Source organism: Sorex fumeus, unplaced genomic scaffold (genome assembly GCF_029834395.1).
Source record: "Sorex fumeus unplaced genomic scaffold, SorFum_2.1 ptg000098l, whole genome shotgun sequence".
In the NCBI taxonomy this organism is placed as follows: Eukaryota; Metazoa; Chordata; class Mammalia; order Eulipotyphla; family Soricidae; genus Sorex; species Sorex fumeus.
Window position 1 is genome coordinate 6,962,712 of NW_026606155.1, and position 20,808 is coordinate 6,983,519.

The 20,808-nt window shown below is 41.7% G+C and overlaps 1 protein-coding gene across 4 annotated transcripts in view; it reads right to left on the reverse strand.

Moving 5' to 3' along the window:
• The window catches only part of SPATA7 (spermatogenesis associated 7), a 33,289-nt gene that overhangs the window by 1,893 nt on the left and 10,588 nt on the right, over positions 1-20,808 (reverse strand). For 3 of the 4 annotated variants that reach the window (XM_056133765.1, XM_056133764.1, XM_056133761.1), the window contains 6 exons: positions 16,381-16,514; positions 12,991-13,478; positions 11,683-11,749; positions 10,254-10,363; positions 8,748-8,801; positions 5,501-5,578 (listed from right to left, as the gene is read on the reverse strand). In XM_056133765.1, coding sequence (XP_055989740.1) covers positions 5,501-5,578; positions 8,748-8,801; positions 10,254-10,363; positions 11,683-11,749; positions 12,991-13,478; positions 16,381-16,514 — 931 coding nt within the window. The remainder of the gene's footprint in view (positions 1-5,500; positions 5,579-8,747; positions 8,802-10,253; positions 10,364-11,682; positions 11,750-12,990; positions 13,479-16,380; positions 16,515-20,808) is intronic. The other variant, XM_056133763.1, reaches the window with a different exon arrangement.

A 20,808-nucleotide genomic window follows, 5' to 3' on the forward strand; every position in this document is an offset into this window, starting at 1 on the left:
TATTTAAAATCCAAGTAGTTCAGCTTTCCCCTCCACCTCTCTTTTTTGCTATTGTTGTTTTGGCCACACTCAGCAGTACTCAGGGCTTACTCTTGGCTCTGCACTCAGGGATCACTCTCGAAGGAGCTCAGGGGATCCTCTGGAGAGCTGGGGATCCAACCCAGGTTGGCTGCATGCAAGGCAAGTGCCCTACCTGCTGCACTATCTCTCCAGCCACCCCCCACCTCTTTTATGTACACACCATATACATATACAAATACCAAGGTTCTCCACAGGGGATTGCCCTGCCACAGAGACAGGGGGGGATGGGGGGATGGGGGTGGGGGGATATTATCCATGGTGGTGGAAAATGGGCACTGGTGGAGGGATGGGTATCTGATCATTGTATAATCGAAACCCAAGCACAAAAAATTGTAAATCTACAACTGTAAAAAAAATAAAAATAAAAAAATAAAGGGAAAAAAAATAAAATAAAGGTATCTTGGCTATTAAAAAAAAATACCAAGGTTCTCTTCTCCCTCTTTGTTTGACATACCTACCAGTACCCCCCAAACCAAGAACTAAATTCTCTTGTAAAGTTATTTTACAATGCTTCCTAAATTATATTTTAAAAATCCACTCATGTTAAATTCACATAATAATCTGAAAGTAATCACTTATCAGGTATCACTAAGTTCTAGACATTTGTATTATTGTACCTTATGGCCAGTATAGGGAGAGAAAAGAAACATATCAGCCATTTTATTTTATTATTTTATTTTTTTTACATTTTATTTTATTTTAAAAAAATTTATTTATTGAACCACTGTGGGGAAAAAAAAGCTTTCAGGTTTAAGTCTCGGTCATGCAATCATCAAACACATTTCCCTTCACCAATACTTATTTTTCACCACCAAGAACCTCAATATACCCCCTCCCACCCCTCCCAATGTCTGTAAGACAGATGAATTCTAGTTAACACTCTATCTACTTCATATCAGCCATCTTAAAGATGAGAAACTGGGGGATGGGGGGGTGGGAGGGATACTGGGATCCATGGTGGTGGGAAATGGGCACCGGTGGAGGGATGGGTATTTGATCATTGTATAATTGAAACCCAAGCACAAAAATGTGTAAGTCTGCAACTGTACCTCATGATGTCTCACTATTAAAAAATTTTTTAATAAAAAAAAATAAAGATGAGAAACCTCCATCCTTCAGATATCTTCCTTTCTTTTAAGGCCACAAGTCGTTAAGAGATTTGAATCAGAAATGGATTAAAGACCTCAACATCAGACCAGAAACCATAAGGTACATTGAAGACAAAGTTGGCAAAACCCTCCATGACATTGAAGCTAATGGTATCTTCAAAGATGCCACGCCACTGGCCGAGCAAGTGAAAACAGAGATAGATAAATGGGACTATCTTAAACTAAGAAGCTTCTGCACCTCCAAAGAAACAGTGACCAAAATACAAAGAGAGTCTACAGAATGGGAAAGGATATTTGCCAAATACACATCTGACAAGGGGTTGATATCCAGGATATACAAAATATTGGTTAAACTCCACAAGAAGAAAACATCCAACCCCATCCAAAAATGGGGCAATGAAATGAACAGAAACTTTCTCAAAGAAGAAATCCGAATGGCAAAAAAGCACATGAGAAAATGCTCCACATCATTAATCATCAGGGAGATGCAGATCAAAACCACAATGAAATACCATCTCACACCTCAGAGACTGGCCCACATTCAAAAGAACAAAAGCAACCGATGCTGGCGTGGATGTGGCGAGAAAGGGACACTCCTTCACTGTTGGTGGGAATGTCCACTGGTTCAGCCCTTCTGGAAAACAGTATGGACGATTCTCAAAAAATTAGAAATTGAGCTCCCATTTGACCCAGCAATACCACTCCTGGGAATATATCCCAGAGAGGCAAAAATGTATAGTCGAAGTGACATCTGCACTTGTTTGTTCATTGCAGCACTCTTTACAATAGCCAGAAACTGGAAGAAACCTGAATGCCCAAGAACAGATGACTGGTTAAAGAAACTTTGGTACATCTACACAATGGAGTACTATGTAGCTGTTAGAAAAGATGAAGTCATGAAATTTACATACAAGTGGTACAATATGGAAAGTATCATGCTAAGCGAAATGAGTCAGAAAGAGAGGGATAGACATAGAAAGATTGCATTCATCTGGGGGATATAAAGTAACAAAATATGAGATTAATACCCAAGAATAGCTGAGATCAACACTAGGAGGATTACTCCATAACTCAGAGGCCAGCCGGGTATCCTAGAGGAAAGGGCAGTTCAGATAGAGAAGGGAGCACCAAATAAAGGGTGTTTGGAGGATCCTCCCAGGAGGGGAGATGCATGTCGAAAGTAGACTATGGACTGAACATGTTTGCCACTCAATGCCTCTTTTGCAGACCACGACACCCAAAAGGAGAGAGAGAACACAGGGGATTGCCCTGCCACAGAGGCAGGGGGGGATGGGGGGATGGGGTGGGGGGGATATTATCCATGGTGGTGGAAAATGGGCACTGGTGGAGGGATGGGTATCTGATCATTGTATAATCGAAACCCAAGCACAAAAAATTGTAAATCTACAACTGTACCTCATGGTGTTTCACTAATAAAAAAAAAAGGAAAAAAAAAGAGATTTGAATCAGATGTGCCTGACTAGAAGGTTACTCTTCCAATTTTATCATCTGTATCTTGCCATCGCATGAATTTATTGTTAGCTTTTCTTGATGAACATTTCCTTTATCATTTATGATCAGTGAAATTATAAGTCACTTATACTGACCAAGTTTCGATTATTCAGCAATTTAAGAGATCACAAAATCCATAGCCTCTGTTTTACAACTAATGCTCACGGCTTGGAATATTCACTTTTTGGTAGGCTTTTTCCCCCAATAAAATATATCTTTAACATCTTTCTACATTATGAAATCCCAATGACCACATCTTAAATCGCTGAGCAGATCTTACTCATTAGTATTCTAATGAGTCTGCATGTGTTTCACCTAGTCCCATTCCTGGCACTGCAGATGGTTTTGTGAGCATCCAGGAATGAGCTCTGAGCACAGAGGCAGGAGTAAGCTCTGAGCACCCATGTGGGTGGCCTACATCTCCCCCCCCCAAGTTTTATAAGTTATTTAACCAAATTTTTCAACATGCTGACAAATTCCATTTTGGGGTGCTTTTTATTAGAAATACTACCACAGCCTTATAATACATGTGAAAAATATAAAACTTAAAGTATAAATACATATTTTATACAAGTTTTTGCTTAATTTTTAACCTTTAAGTTTGTCTTTTGATTTGCAGTTGGAATCTTAATATTTTTTATGTAGGGGTGGCAAAACAATACAATAACAAAATTTTTTTTTACCATAATAACAATTTTTGGGCATATTGTGCAGTCCTGTTAAGTATATTTATTGTTGTGAGACAGATCAATAAGAACTGTTTGACCTTACAAATCAAACTCTATCCCTAGTGTGTAAACTTTTTTTTTTTTGCTTTTTGGGTCACACCCAGCAATGCACAGGAGTTACTCCTGGCTTTTCACTCAGGAATTACTCCTGGCGGTGCTTGGGGGACCATATGGGATGCTGGGAATCGAATCCAGGTCGGCTGCGTGAAAGGCAAATGCCCTACCCGCTGTGCCCTACTGTGTAAACTTTTAAACCACCTTTTTTGGGGGATGAGAGGTTGGGTCACACCTAGTTATGCTCAGGGCTTTGCTTCTGGTTCTGCACTCAGAGATCACTCCTGGCATAAATTACCTTTTCTTAAATGAAGAGATAAACAGAATAGTAAAAATTACTTAGGTCTTCTTACTATATCTTGGTATATTACCAATAATGAAAATGTTCTAATTAAAAGAAATAGCTTCACATAAGAATGGAAAGAATTTGGGGACTGGGAAGATAGCACAGGGTGGGGGGGGGGGCAAAGACCTTACACATACAGACTCTGAGACTCTGGTTTCAATCCAGGCAGACTGTTAGAGGGTGGCCCCCACCCCCCAGTCTCAAAAAGAGAAAAAGCACTGCTGGGTGTGGCCCCTTTTGGCCCCCAGCAACTAAGTAGCTTCCCAAGTCCAAGGGCCAGAGTGACAACACAGAGGGCAGGGTGTGTGCCTTGCACACGGCTGACAGGGCTCAATCCTTGGCATTTCATATGGTCCCCTGAGCACCGCCAGGAGTAACTCCTGAGTGCAGAGCCGGGGGCTCCCAAACAAACCAAAAATCACATCCAAGCGCTGGTGGGCCAAGGAATGCTGGGAGTGACCCCTGGGTCCTCTCTGGTCTGCTGGCGAGCTCCCAGCAAAGAAAATACCTAATCCACAGAAATAATTCATTAGAAATGTCGCACTGGGGCCGGCAAGGCAACTCAGCAGTATAGCAGTTGCCTTGCACTGACGTTCTGGGTTTGACTGGGTGGGGGTGCTGCCTTGGATGTACTGTTAGGGCAGGGAAAGCCTGTGGTACACACAACGGGGTCCTGTGCTAGGCAGCAAAGTGAGAGGTAAATACTCCAGCTGATTCAAGATACGGGTTTCACTTAAGATATGTAACAGCTAGGGGAGAGTGAGGGGACAGTGAGCAGGGTGCTTATCTTGCACGCGGCCAACCCAGGTTCGGTCCCTGATACCCCATATATCCCCTGAGCACTACCAGAAGTGATCCCGGAGCACAGAGCCAAGAGGAAGTCCTGAATATCACTTGTAGTGACCCAAATCCTCACAAGAAAACAAAACAAAACAGAAGATACGTTGCCAGGAATCCGGTTTGTAAACCTGCCATTCCACTGACTGTGCAAATTTAAATTTGTCTTTAGTTTTTGTGTAGGAGATGTAAGAAAAAATATGTTTGTTCTTGATTCATATAATAGTTCCAGAGTAAAATGGGTTTCCAATAAGAAGGAAAAATTTAATTATGGATTATTAGATATATATATATGCAAATAATATCTAAATCAATAAAATTTCTACTTCTTTTCCATCACTTTTCCAAACTATGGACTTGTTTTAGAGTGTGAATTAAATGTTCTTTACAGTTTGCTGTCAATTATATAAATATGGTTTCCTGGGCCAAAAAAGGCTCAATGCCAGAAGTCTGGTTTGAAGCCTGGGCTACAGGGTCCCCTGATGCTACTGGAGTCCCAGATGGGAGTAGCCTCTGAGCTAGCAATATTGGTGAGAGGGCCAAAATACACACACACACACACACACACACACACACACACACACACACCAAACAAGAATACAGTTTCCTGAGAAGGCCCTCTAATCTTTCACTTCCTCCTGTGTGGACAGGCCCTTGTTTTTGTGGTGCTGGGAATTCGGGTCGTGGGTGTAAATAGGACACACACTTTATACTCAGCCACAGCTCTGTCTGGAAACAGCTTAAAATAAACTAATTCGAAAGGACGCGTTTAATACATTCAACCACAGTAATTTCATGTTTTTAGAACAAAGATCATTAAAAGGTTATCTAACCTGTTTGAAAATAAACCAACTTTCAAAATGTCCTCCGTTATATTTTCAATGAAACTCAGATACAATAATTCTTCTTTACTGTAAAAAAGCAAATCGATATATAGCATAAGGTTATTGATGACTCATTCTGAAAAGTTCAGTAACCACGCATACCTCCTTAGAAACAGTTCTCTGCCATTATAAAGGTATTGTCTTCCTGATTTGGGGGTTGCTATTTTATGGACATCAATTCCCAAGGTACTGGGGGTTGGGGTGGGGCGTGCGGTGTTGGGGACCCACCTAGCCTCACACACAGTACGAGGGGTTGTGTGGGCATCCCTCATACAACGTTCTTGGCCCTGTTTCACCTAACTAGAAGGAGTATTGCACTGTAGGGCTGGAGCGATAGTACAGCGGTAGGGCGGTTGCCTTGCACACAGCCAGCCTGTCCGAGCCGGGTTCGATTCCTCCGCCCCTCTCGAAGAGCCCGGCAAGCTACGGAGAGTATCTCGCCCGCACGGCAAAGCCTGGCAAGCTACCCGTGACGTATTCAATATGCCAAACACAGTAACAACAAGTCTCAAAAAATGGAGACATCACTGGGCCCGCTCGAGCAAATCGATGAACAACGAGAGGACAGTGTTTTTTTTTTTTTTTGGTTATTGCACTGTAGCACTGGCAGCAGTATCCTCCCACTGTTCATCAATTTGCTCGAGCGGGCACCAGTAACATCTCCATTGTGAGACTTGTTGTTACTGTTTATGGCATATCGAATATGCCATGGGGAGCTTGCCAGGCTCTGCCGTGCGGGCGGGATACTCTCGGTAGCTTGCCGGGCTCTCCGAGAGGGACTGAGGAATATTACAAACAAAATATAGGTCTAGCTTCTGAAAGTAGGCAGGAATAAGTTTATGACAGATGAGAAAATAATCTGGAAAGAAAGTTTTATATGAAACAGGAGGCAATCAAGGGAAAGCGATAACCCAATGCGACCACTGGCAAGTCTTCCTGTTGAGCGCTGACTGTCTATCAGCCTGCCTGCCTATCCATCCATCTGTCCATCTGTCTAACCATTCATCAATCCATTTATCTGTCCATAACCCATTATCCTTCCCTTCCTCTCTCCTTCTCTTCCCTCCCTTTCTTCCTCTTCTCCTCATGGGCCCAGGGCCACTCCCTGCAACACCCAGCTCAGCTGCTTGGGAACCACTGGCAGTACTCTGGGACGACCAGGACGACATCTGGTGGTGCTCTGGGAGTCATGTGGTGCTCGGGATTAAATGGGGCTACCTCAACAGACACAGGCATGTACTATATGACCTGGCCCATGAGTCTCAACTCTGATATTCTCTCCTGCTCTGAGAAGTCAATCTTGTTTTGGGCTGGGAAATTCACTGGGCAGAAAAAATCAAGTTTGTTCCTCAGAATGTTTGAAAAGGAGAAAAAATAACCTGACAGGAAAGTTTGTGTATAGATAGTGACAATTTTTGATTACTAGGACATATTTATTATAGATGTTAATCTATAGATGAATAGATGAATATTTAATTATACTTTCTTATTTAGTAACTGTTGTAAGGTATGAAGGTATTTTAATGCACTAACAGTAATTGATAGAAAAATGCAAATAGCAAGTATTTAATAACTGAGTAAATACAGTAATTACTGTACTTAATTAGGGATTAACAAACATCAGATTAACAGAAGATCAAAACTCGAAAGCTCAAAAGGTTGGAGCACATGCTTTGCTGTCATGGTCTGACCCTCACACTTCATGCACCCCCCCACTGTTCTACCCAGAGTAGCCTCCAGCCCTTCAGTGTACAGTATAACCCTCACCTCTGAAAAAGTAAAGAAAAAGTTGTATTTCCAGGGGCCTGAGGGACAGCACAGCTGTTAGGGCACAGGTGCCCTGAGCATCACTGGTCCCAGTCTTGAAGGCTCTAGGGTTTGGTTCGGCAGGACCAGAGAATCCTGGAAGTATGAGGGGCCTAAGCAGCATGGCTTATGGGGTGCCGGGGATTGAACCCAGGTTGGCTGTAAGCAAGCAAGTACCCTACTCGCTGTACGATTGCTCCAACCTTACTTATTTTCTTTTGAACAGGATACCTCTCTCTTTCTTTCTGCCTATCACTCTCTCCCTTCCATTCTCTAAATAAAACTGTCACTGTATCACTGTATCCCGTTGTTCATCGATTTACTCAAGTGGGCGTGAGTAACGTCTCCATTCGTCCCAGCCCTGAGATTTTAGCAGCTTCTCCTTATTCATTTTTCCCAAGGATTGGAGGCTCTTTCAGGGTCAGGGGAATGAGACCTGTTATAGTTACTGGTTTGGGCGTATTGAATACGCCATGGGGAACTTGCCAGGTTCTGCCCGTGCGGGCGGGATACTCTCGGTAGCTTGCTGGGCTATATATATATATATATATATATATATATATATATATATATGTGTATACACACACACACACACATATATATACTGTCTGTCCTTCTGTTGTTCATTGATTTGTTCGAGCGGGCCCAGTAATGTCTCCATTTTGAGACTTGTTACTGTGTTTGGCATATCTAATACGCCATGGGTAGCTTGCCAGGCTTTGCCATGTGGGCGAGATACTCTCAATAGCTTGCGAGGCTCTCTGAGAGGGGCAGAGGAATTGAACCCGGACCCGGCTCAGCCAGGCTGGCTGCTCGCAAGGCAAACACCCTACTGCTGTGCTATCTATCTATCTGGTCGGTATCAATTGCAGTTTATTCCAATCTCTCCATTCTTCTCTCCGCTTCTCCTTCTCTCTGGAGCTCCCTCGACTGCTTATTGCTCCGATGACTCCCTGACTCTCTTAAGTAAAATAAAACTATTTTACTTAAAAAAAAAAAAAGAAAACAAAAAACCCTCCCACAAGTAGTACAATTCACAAACAGGTAAAGTTAGAAACCTCCAGGTGAGGTAAGCAAAAGTTTATAGTCTTGTAACCGTCTTATTTTCATTTACTACTTTTACTTACAAAAAGAAACCAGAATTATGTATCCTGGTTATTAAAAAAAAGCAGGTATTAGCTTAGGGACTAATTTCCACCGGACATAAAGATGAAGGGGACTGATTATTTCAGAAAATTTAGCACAAAAAAAGAAAAAAAAATTAACCATAATAGATGATTGGCCCACAGGACTAGCTGAACACTAGTGGTTCAGTTCTGACTTATTTCATAATGCTTTATGAGATTCTTAATTTCCTTTAACCAGAATACACATGTCAGAAAGATCTTACTCAGTGAAACTTTTTCTTCCTAGAGGAGAGTTCAGGGAATACTGACATATCGTGCTGGAAAGAGAAAATTAAAAAATTTGCATAAAATGACTGGCAAATAACATGTCAGTGACAGTAGGTTTCAGAATTTTACTTTATTTTTATTTTTTTATTTTTTGGCTTTTTGGGTCACACCTGGCGATGCACAGGGGTTATTCCTGGCTCTGCACTCAGGAATTATCCCTGGCGGTGCTCAGGGGACCATATGGGATGCTGAGAATCGAACCCGGGTTGGCCACGTGCAAGGTAAACGCTCTACTCACTGTGCTATTGCTCCAGCCCAGATAGTAGGTTTCAGAATTTTAAAAATACATTCTTCTCCTTGATCTGCTTTAATGCTCAAACACCCTGCCCTGCTGAGAGGTCTAGCGGGGAGGGATTCTTTTCCTGTGGACTAATGAGTTCACCAAGGGCCAGAAAGGTGAAGGGACTTGTCTAGGTTATGTACTAGTTAAAGTCGCAATAACAGGCATTTGCATTATTCATCTCTGAGGTGGGAAATGCATTTGACAGATGAACCAACAAAATTATGTCTTAGGTTTAGATTACTTGATAGCCCCTCATCTGTGTATGCGTGGGAGGGAGGCCTCCCAAACAGTACTGAGGGGGCCTGGGGCCCCTATCAGTGATTGGTGCTTGGTGGGCCCTCAGTTCAGTGCAAGGGCCCAGGGATGTGATGCTGCTCAACCCTCAGGACCAAGGACCACTGCTGGGCCACCCCAGCTGGGGGGTCTCCTTGGACACAGCCTTGTGGGTGCTCAGGGGACCATATGGTGCTGGGAAATGGGGCCTTGTCAGGTGCATTTGAAGCATGTGCTCCAACCACTGGTGTGTTCTGATGTTTGTACCCTAATCACTAAACATGTCATGTAAGGTTTTTGCTTGCTATTTAATTTTTCCAAAAGGAATGTCTCGGTCTGCCATAAATAAAGCAGTAGGAAGGCATAAATATTCAGTCACAAATTCTGAATCCTCCCTCACCTGGGAAGGATCAGAATTTCAGTGTTATTTGTGCTGTTTGCCTTGGATAAAGTGTTGTCCAATCAGTACACACCAGTGTCCCTTTATCCTTTGTTAATGAATGGAAACTTTTACTGAGCTCTTCCTTTGTAAGATTTTCTTGATAAAACTAACACTATCATTAAATGTATCTAACATTAAAGACAGGTTAGGAGCTGGAAGAGGATGCTCAGTGGGCCGTAGATGGGCAGGAAGGCGTGCGTGCACTCACAAGCTTGGGTTTGAGCCTGGGTGGTGCCCTGAACACTTCTAGAAGGAGAGCCCTAAGCATCAAGCCAAGAAGAGCTCCAGAGCTCCAAGAGTTACTGGTACTTCTTTCAGCAAAGTAAAAGACGTGGGTTCGAGAGGCTATAATTTAGATTGCACTTATGTTGCAAAGTGATGTCTATTATCCAGCAAAGCAGTGAGATGAAGACCAAGGAGGCGATTTTCCTGCCAGCAATTTACCTTGAGGAATACTGAGGAGTGTCATTTTTAATGCTGTCCCACGCTAAACCATGTATTTCCAAAGGTAGATGGGTTATTTCTTCTTCTTTATATGTCAGACAACTAGATACCTGGGTAAGCAATGAGAATAAATATTCTGCTTTAAAAAATACATGACAAAAGCAGAAATAAGACCAAAAAAATTGAAAAAAAAAAGCTAAGCAGAGAGACTAGAGATAACTAGTAGACAAAGGTAACGTTCATTACAACAAATGATGCTTTGTGGTAGAAGACATTTCCCACCCAGCCTTTTTTTCTTAAGTCCACAACTTACTCCTTTACTTTATTGAGGGATCTTGTAATAAATGACATTTGCTACAGAGGCCAGGGAAACAGTTCAAAAGGGCGGGTGTGCATGCTTAATATTTGGGGCACCTGATTCTACCTCCATCATGGTGTGGTCCCCAAGCACTGTCAGGAGTGTCCCTGGGCAACAAGCTGGGAATAGATTTCCACCCCACCCCCCCAAAAAAAACCCACAACACAAAAGAAAAAGAAAAGGAATGATTATCGAAAAATAGAAAATCAAGTGCTTCAGAAGTTTTAAGTAAAATAAAAGAAGTCTCTCATTATTTAGAAATTTAGACTCCCACTATTTATAAGACCTGTCTGTTCAAATCAGTCTGCTCAGTGCTGGGGGGTCGTGTGCACTAGGGTTCGAGCCCCAGGGTCCAGTATGCACGTCAGCACTTTGAACATCTCTCCAGCCCCATCTCCATAGCTTCTGTAGAGTTTTTCTGTCTCCTGAATTATTCACATTGGTACTGTTGAGAACAACACTATGCAATTTATTCTTTAACCCTTTTGATCTACACAATCAAGCAACAATCAAGAAAAGATGCTCATAGCATTGATTCCCAGATGGGGCAGGATAACTTCGAAGTGAGTTGTACATGTCTACGTTTTTATAGTTTTGGGGCCATACCCAGTAGGGTGTAGAGAACTCTGGTTGCAGGGATCATTGATTTTCTGTGTGCAAAGCATGCGGTCAGCTCACTGAACTAACTCTCTGGCTGAAAACTCTACTTAAAAACCCGAAAATCTTCTGCTTACTGGTTGTAACATATGCATGACATGTAACTAATGGATTATTCTTTTTTTTTTTCTTTTTGGGTCACACCCAGCATTGCACAGAGGTTACTCCTGGTTCTGCACTCAGAAATTACTCCTGGCGGTGCTCAGGGGACCATATAGGATGCTGGGAATCGAACCCGGGTCGGCCGTGTGCAAGGCAAACGCCCTACCTGCTGTGCTATTGCTCTAGCCCACTAATGGATTATTTTTAACAGTTCAAATAGCTGTCATATGTAATTAAATATAATATACTTAATATAGAAATTAAAGCACCTTATAATTCCAATATGGATCACGAAGGTTTTAATTTTATTACCTGCTGTAGAGCCAATTCTGAGTCTATGACATTTTCATCTGCAGCTGCATCACAATCAGACTTAAGGCTGTAACATTTCAAAAGAATTAATTTTTGTGCCTTCAAAATAGAAATATTCTGATAACAAGTATTACTATCTAGGAAAAAGCAAGAGCTGAAATGAACCCATCTATTCTTAGAAAATATGTAAGTTATAACTGCATAATCAGGAAAGAGATATGGTTTGGATTAAAGATACTTTTCCTATTTTTAAATAGCAGCCAGGTTTCAGTAAACAGAAAAGACTAGTGAAATGAAAGTATTATTTTCACAGGCTGTTAAAGGCAAATCAGAAAAGAATGTGTATGATATACCTGCTTTCTTCACTTTTCTCCCACTTGACAAGCTCATAGATTTCATGCTTTTTTCTTTGATTAAATGTACGTAGTTCATCTGATATTACTAGTCTAAAAGTGTTCGTTGCTTTCTAAAATAACAAAGTCCCAGTACTAATGCCAAATATTGGTTTACTTATTTATTTTTGGCTTTTTGGGTCACACCCGGTGTTGCTCAGGGGTCACTCCTGGTTCTGTACTCAGGAATTACTCCTGGGAGTGCTCCTGGGAGTGCTCATGGGATGCCAGGGATCAAACCCAGGTTGGACGCATGCAAGGCAAACACTCTACCCAATGTACTATCGCTTTAGCCCCTCAAATACTGATTTAACACTAGAAAAAAAATCACATATCAGATAATAATACAGTACAAGATTTTTTTTTAATCTTTTTTTTTTTGAATCACTGCTAAACTTCTACTAAGTATTTGTGATGTGCCAGGTACTATCATAAATGAAAACATTACCGAGTAAAATGATATTTAAATTACAGATATTATCCCAGCTGTGTAAATTATTCCTGGCAAGTGGATGATATAAAAGACTGCAAACTAAATTTAAGGAAGAGAGCAAAAGGATAGTTAAACAGTTGTCTTCCCCTCTCCTCTTTATGGCTTATAGTTTTGCCTTTCAAAAATTTTTATTTTGGGTCAAAACCAGCAGTGCTCAAGGTTACTCGTGGCTCTACACTCAGGAATCACTGCTGGTGGGGCTCAGGGGACCCTATAGGATGGTGGGAATCAAACCTGGGTTGGCCTCGTGCAAGGCAAGCGCCTTACCTGCTGTGCTATTGCTGTAACCTCACTTTTGCCATTTTAAATATTTAATCAGCAGAAATATTTACAGAAAAGCTATCTGCCGACATATTTTAAAGACTTCTTAAAAACACAATATTTCAAGACATACACAAGTTGTAGGCTGCTGATGTGTCATACCTGTTTGGTTCAGCCTGGGTTTCAGCTTCAGTCTGCGGATCTGCAAGATTCTGTTTTCTTTTGGCAGGTGTATAGTATCGATACTGTGACAGGAAAGATTTTGCTTCTGATTTTAAGGTGCGGGGAGTGAATGGCAACTGAGTATTGGAGAAGAGGTCAGAATGTTTATCTAGAAGGTCACCGTTGGACGCTTTTGAGATAACTAACTGAAAACGGTGGGAATTTGAGAATGTGCTCTTGGGTCGTCTGACATTTTTGACTCTAGAACATGGTTTTCTGGGCTCAGAGACGTTGTAATCCGTGATGGACTGAGAGGAACTGGCATGCTTTTTGGTACCAGTACTGAAGACTTCACTGGATTTAGGCAGATTTAGGCACAGACTCTCTGAAGAAGTTACCAGTGGCCTTGGAAAGGATGAAAATCTATTCACTTCTTTCACAAAATTAAATCCAATCTTCTCATCCTCAACTTGTGGATCCCCTGAGGGCTAAGAACATTGGGTTTGACAGTTACTGATTACATTTACGCATGTAATGGGGGGATCGCCAAATTAAGCATTCCAAAATGACTGACTCGGGGTCTACAAAGTTAACTTCTATGTTCCTGAAGATGTTAGCATTCACTGCCTATGAAGTTCTGCAACAGTATTAAGATAATTCAAAATGAAGTTAATAGCAATAATTTCCCTCTCCACAACAAAAAATAACAGCACTTCAACTTGAAGTCTTGAATCTGTATTTTGAATTCTATTAAGAGTCTAGAGAGAGTTTTCAAACCAGTTGTGAACCCTAACTTGGCCATTAAGTGAACCACTAAGGTGGTGTCATCATCTGTCAGGTACTGTCATCATCTGCCATCATCTGCCTGTGGTGCTTTTCAGTCACTCACACAGACCCCTCTGAATGTACAAGATTTGTGTGGGGGTGGTGGGGAATACGGCTGCACACCTGGCATTGCTCAGGGCTTACTCCAGACTCTGACTCTGTGCTCAGGGATCACTCCTGGCGGGCTGAGGGGACCACATGGGGTCAAGAGGATGGAACCCACATTGGCCGCATGCAAGGCAAGTTCCCTACCTGCTGTACTATAGCTATAGCCCTCAATTTAAGAAATGTTTTAACGAAATGAAAAAGAACTCTCAATACAGAAAATGCTGGTTAAATGAACCAATATTTTAAGCATAATTAAGAAATTCATAGCCATAAAAAGTTCACCACCTTATTCAACTTCTCTCCACAAGGAGGGAAGCTTTGAAAAGGCGGAGTTTTGGAAGTGTACTACATCTCTGGTTGAAAATGTTGGATTTAGTGGGTTGGCATTTGCCTTGCACATGACAACCTGGGTTTGATCCCCGGCATCCCATATGGTCCCCTGAGCACCGCCAGTAGTGATTCCTGAGTGCAGAGCCAGGAGTAGCCCCTGAGCATCTCTGGGTGTTACCCAAAAGAAAACAAAAACGAAAACAAAAATGTTGGAAGAACTATTTCTACCAGACAACCATAGTCTAATTTATAGACTCTATAATAAAAGATATTTTATTCTTTCATAAGTCAAGAAGTGTTATCATTGTGTCCAGAATTCAGGGATATCTTTAGAAATCCCAGAGACGTTTCATAAGGTGGATGAGAAGTTACAAAGAAGTGACAGAAACATGTGAAAATACATCAGACTGAGTTAGTTTTATTTGCTCTATAATGAAGTCTCAGAACAATGAATATATAATCAAGCCAATAAAAAATTTTAAAAATGTGTTTTATGTGCAAAGTTCTATTCTTTTTTTGGTTTTATTTTTTTGGGCCATGCCCAGCAGTGTTTAGGGCTTACTCCTGGTTCTGAGTTCAGAGATAGCTCCTGGCAGTGCTGAGGAGACTATATGGGATGCTGGAAATTGAACCTGGGTCGGCCGTATGCAAGCAAGTGTCCTATCCTATTGCTCTGGCCCCCAAAGTATTACTCTTTTCACTGAGTAGACTAAAAGAGGAGCAGTAAGAGCTCCTAACAACACTTACAGTGCCTTTACTATGTGCACTATACTATTCTAAGGAATTATATGTAGAACTCATTTCATCCTCATGCCAATATTTGGATGGTGGTACATTACCTCTAATTTCATGGATGAAGAAACTGAGGCACAGGGTCTCACAGATTTGAACCTTGCCAAGTCTCATTTCAAAAAACAAAAACATAATTTTAAATTTTGTTATACTACCTGGAATATCTCTTAGGGGTGGGGACAACAGCTGGTGGTGCTTGGGGTCTACTACAAGTTCGGTGCTCAGACACAGTGTTCACGGCACCCTGTGATACTGGGGGCTGACCCTGAGTCTCTGCATGCGAAGCTTACCCCGAGTCTGTTGAGCTGTCTCTTGGGGCCGCGCCATCTGGAAGCCTTAAGTGGATTTTTTTTCTTTTTGAGTCACACCCGGCAATGCTTAGGGGTTGCTCCTGGCTCTGCATTCAGGAATTACTCTTGGGGATGCTCGGGGGGCCATATGGGATGCTGGGAATTGAACCCGGGTTGGCCACATGCAAGGCAAATGCCCTACCCACTGTGCTATCGCTCCAGCCCGCCCCTTAAGTGGATTTTAATTTTCTTTCTTTCTTTCTTTCTTTCTTTCTTTCTTTCTTTCTTTCTTATTTTTTGATGCCAGGGACAGAGATTGAACCCAGGGCCTCACACATGCACGACAAGTGTCTGCTCACTTGCCATGCACATGAGGAGGTGATATCCAAATTTTTGAGGACATATTTCAAACCACCACACACATTTCCCCCTATTATTTCCTGAATATATATTCGTGTCAGACACTGTGCTGTTTTAAAATCAGTGTCTCATATAATTTTTTTTTTCTTTTTGGGTCACACCTAGCAATGCACAGGGGTTACTCCTGGCTCTGCACTCTGGAATTACTCCTGGCAGTGCTCAGGGGACCATATGGGATGCTGGGAATTGAACCTGTGTTGGCCGCTTGCAAGGTAAACGCTCTACCCGCCGTGCTATCGCTCCAGCCTCGTCTCATATAATCTTTTTACACTCAAATGGGAGACCACATTCTCTATAGGGAATAGAGTTACATAGGCTATAGAGTCACACCACTGGCTTGGGGGCCACCACAGTGGTGCAGCCATCTTCCCAGGCCCCAGTGTCATCTTTTGTTAATGAAGTTTCACTGGGACACAGTTACACCTGCTGTTTTATGTTTTCTCTATGACTGCTGTCCAGTGGCACAGTTGTGGCAGAACATGTAGCCCCAAATCTAAAATATTTACCATCTGGTTCTCTAGGAAGTTTATAGACTCTGACCCTAACATAAATACCAAAAAGTCAGGGCCCACCAAAAGTGAAGCAAATTTGCTTTTAATACAAAAAAAATAAAATACTGTCTTACCTTTTCAAGACCAGTAAATAATGACCTAGAATTATTTTTAGATTTGGCTTGCCCTGCAGTTTTACTCAATTTGAAATCTCTTTGATATTGTGCTAATTCCTTTTTCAGTTTCTCCCTTCGTTGTTGATCTGCATCTGGAGGAAAAGACAAATCTTTTAAAAGACAGAAAAACAACAAAAAAAAAGTTTTGCCTTTTCTTGGCATAAATATTTATACTACTGTTTTGTGAATGGCTGGAGTGATAGCACAGCGGGTAGGGTGTTTGCCTTGCATGGGGCCGACCCAGGTTCGATTCCTCCATCCCTCTCGGAGAGCCAGGCAAGCTACCGAGAGTATCCTGCCCGCACTGCAGAGCCTGGCAAGCTCCCCGTGGCATATTCGATATGCCAAAAGCAGTAAGAATAAGTCTCACAATGGAGAGGTTACTGGTGCCTGCTTGAGCAAATCAATGAACAGTGGGAGGACAGTGCTACAATGCTACTGTTTTGTAAATAAAATTCTTAAAGTACAGGTTGATCTTCAAGCTGGTGTTCTTCCTTGAAACCCTATCTCCCTTATTTATATTGATGTTTCTTTGCTTGCCTATTTCCACTCTGGAGAAGCCTGTGTTCTCTGTGCATTCTCATACATGTACTTCTTTCTCTCCCCTCACATCTTTTAAAATAAGTTTCAATAAAAACTAGCTTGCTTCACCAAAAGAAAAATTCTTTATATGCTTTTCCATGTAAGAGTAAGTTAAGGTGGAGTTCATGCCCAATTCAATCAGCTAATCAGTGGCTGAATAAATAGCAGTACTCCTACATAAAAAAAAAGAATAAGTTAACAAATATTTTATGGAAACTTAAAAGCAATTAACAATTTAGGCATTTTTTTTGAGTCTATGTGTGTGGGAGGTGGTTTGGGCCACCCCCAGCGGTGGCTCTGCATTCAGGGATCACTCCTGGCAGGCTTGGGGGACCATATGGGATGCCGGGATCAAATCCTGATCGGCTGCCTGCAAGGAAAATGCCCTACACGCTGTATTATCGATCCCACCTGATCAAGAGATTAACAATTTAAAATTGCACCTAAAATGTGACAAGCTGACTAAGGCTAAGGTTTCCAGAAAGGGTTTCCTAGGAAGATATTCTAAGACAGAAAGGTTGGAAAGGCGTGCCAAAACAGAGATTTCATAATTCCTGATGTGGAGTCAGAGTTAAACTAGACACTTCTCGCTCCAGTGAAATGCTGCTGTCAATATCATCAGATATTAACAAAATTTATGTTTTTATATGATTAAAAAAGGACAATGGCAGCCTCTGCCTGGGTGATCTAACAGCATCTCAGAGAAGCGTTTCAACTGATTAGAGCTTGCAACACCCTCATCACTTCTATCTGATTCTTAAAAAAAGAAAAGAAAAAGAGATATCTGATATTTTTCTGATTGAAAACACTTTTTTAAATGTGATAATGGGAGCCAAAGAGGTAATATACAGGGTAAGGAGCTTGCAGGCTGATCCCCTTTCATCCTCCAGTATCATGTGGGCCACTCCCAGAGGTCATTCCTGAGCACAGAGTCCAGTACAGCCACTGAGTACTTTCAGGTGTGACCCACCAAACCCCAAAGAAATAAAATACAATTTTGATACGTATCAAAATTTAATTTCTTACAGGATTTTTTAAAATGCTACTTTGCTGCTTTTTGGAAATTTGTTCTCCTGATCAGCAGAAACAGTGGTTGTTGTTAAATATGTAACTCTCTTTTTTGCTTTTTGGGTCACACCTGGTGATGCACAGGTGTTACTCCTGGCTTTGCACTCAGGAATTAGTCCTGGTGGTACTTGGGGAACCATATGGGATGCTGGGAATCGAACCCGGGTTGGGCTGCATGCCAGGCAAATGCCCTACCTGCTGTACTATTACTCCAGCCCCTTTTATTTCTTTGGGTTTTTAGCTGTCATTTTAACACATTCAGCCTTTACCCAGTGATATTCGGTCTTTAAAACACTCTTTAAAATACACGACAGTTTAAGACTGCTTTTTCTCGTTGGTTTTTTTCAAAGAAGAGCTATAGAAATCAGTTATCTACTTCTACCACTGTCTCTCTCTCTCTCTCTCTCTCTCTCTCTCTCTCTCTCTCTCTCTCTCTCTTTTTATTAGTGAAACACCATGAGATACAGTTGCAGACTTACAAATTTTTGTGCTTGGGTTTTAGTTATAAAATGATCGAGTACCCATCCCTCTATCAGTGTCCATTCTCCACCACCACTGATCCCAGTATCCCTTCCCAGCCCCCAGCCCCATCCCCCCCCCCCCCCCCACCTCTGTGGCAGGGCATTCCCTTTCTACCACTGCCTCTTACCAAACAATCTCAACTAGGGAGCCAGGAGACACTTTGGTGTTAAACTGGCTCTGGTGTGTCTCTATTCAACATCCTCCAAGGGCTTCTGATTTCATTTAGGATGGATACAAAAATGTTTGCAATGGCCATAGGCCAGGAAGGTTTCCATCTCTTTCCCATCTCAGTGCCTCAAATTCTGTCACTCTCAGCTGGTTTATTCCATACAACTCTCCCTGCTGTACCTATATACACCCATCACAATGTCATTTACAGGTCTCTGAAAGCCACTACCTGAACTGCCCTTTTCCCAGATGCCCACCTACCTAGTTCTCTGCAGATTTGTCCTTATCATGAGGTGAAAACTTCCTCTCTGAGGGGCTCCCAATTTCCCTTACCTTGTTCTATATCAAAATAGACCATTCTATGTTGACTTACTTTTTTGAAACTGCTTTCCTCCTTCAATTAGAATATAAGCTCTATAGAAGCAAATGCTTTCTTTCCCAGATGCAAGGCTGCACTCAGGACTTTTCAGTAATCTCCCTGGTCCTGAGCCAGTCATCTTAAGTCAAGGGCAATAAGAATCACAGAAATCTTGTACATAAACTTTAAAAAAAAATTATTTATTTAGGCTTTTTGAGTAACACCTGGCGGCACTCAGGTTACTCCTGGTGGAGCTTGGTGGACCATATGGGATGCCGAGGATTGAACCTGGGTCGGCTGTGTGCAAGGAAAATGCCCTACCCGATGTACTAGCGCTCTGGCCCCTTTGTACATAAACTTCAGCAAGTCTTTTAGTAATACCTGAATTTTTATATGTACAAAAAGATCAAATCCACACAATTTATTCAGTCACATACAATTAAGTGACAAACAAACCTGGAATTGGAATCTAAGTTCCTAAACTTAGACATTAAGTTTGCTTTATTTATGGATAATTTTTAAGAAAACACTTCCTTGAAAGGCACTGTTGCCAACATCCATTAGGATAGTTACTATCAATAACAGAAAATAATTACTGGGGAGGATATAGAAAAACTGGAACCTTTGAACACTACAGTGAAAATGTAAAATGATTTAGTTGCTATAGCAAAGAGTACAGGCTGGAGCGAGAGTACAGTGGGTAAGGCATTTGCTCTGTACGTGGCTGACCTGGGTTCAATTCCTCCGCCCCTCTTGGAGAGCCCAGCAAGCTACAGAGAGTATTTCGCCTGCAAGGCAAAGCCTGGAGGCTCCCCTTGATATCTGATAGCCAAAAACAGTAACAACAAATCTCACAATTTGTTGTGAGATGTTGCTGGTGCCCGCTCGAGCAAATCGATGAACAATGGGAGGACAGTGCTACAGTGCGACAGCAAAGAGTACAGTGGATTCTTAACAAATTAAAAATAGGATTACCATGTGATATAGCAAATCCACTTCTTGGTATATACCCAAAATAATTGAAAGGAAAGCCTTGAAGAGTTTTATCTATCAATGTATTTATAAGGACTATAAGGATTATTCTCAACACTCCAAAAAGTAGAAACAAATTTCTAAGTATTTTCTGACATGTGACTCCGTAAACAAAATACGGCATAGACACAAATATGCCTCAGAAAGGAAAGAGTCTAGCACATTACAACATGGTGAACCTTGAGAACATTAAACTAAATGAAATAAACTAGTCACCAAAAGGAAACACTGATTTCACCAAAATTCACTTGAATTTCACTTCACTCACATGAAGCAGATTCTACTGGCACAGAATGTACAATGTTGATTACAATGGGGAAAATCAGGGGTTACTTATTATAGGCATTTTTGCATCTTTTGTAACAAGCCAAGTTCTGGAAATGGTTGGTGGTGAGAGTGGCCCTGAATACCAATTCATCTAATGCCTGCCACTGTACACTTACTAGTTGAGAAGGTAAATTTTCTATAATGTAAAGATTAGTTTTTTTTTTTTAAGGAATCCATAAAGGCTGGAAGATGGCTTAAAGAGTCGGGGGCTCAAGTTTTGCACACAGAAGCCTGGGTTCAATCCCCTGAACCTCAGAGTTCTGAGTGTACCACTGTGAATGACTAAATACCATGCCAGGAATAGTCCTACCAAGGATGAAGCATGGCCC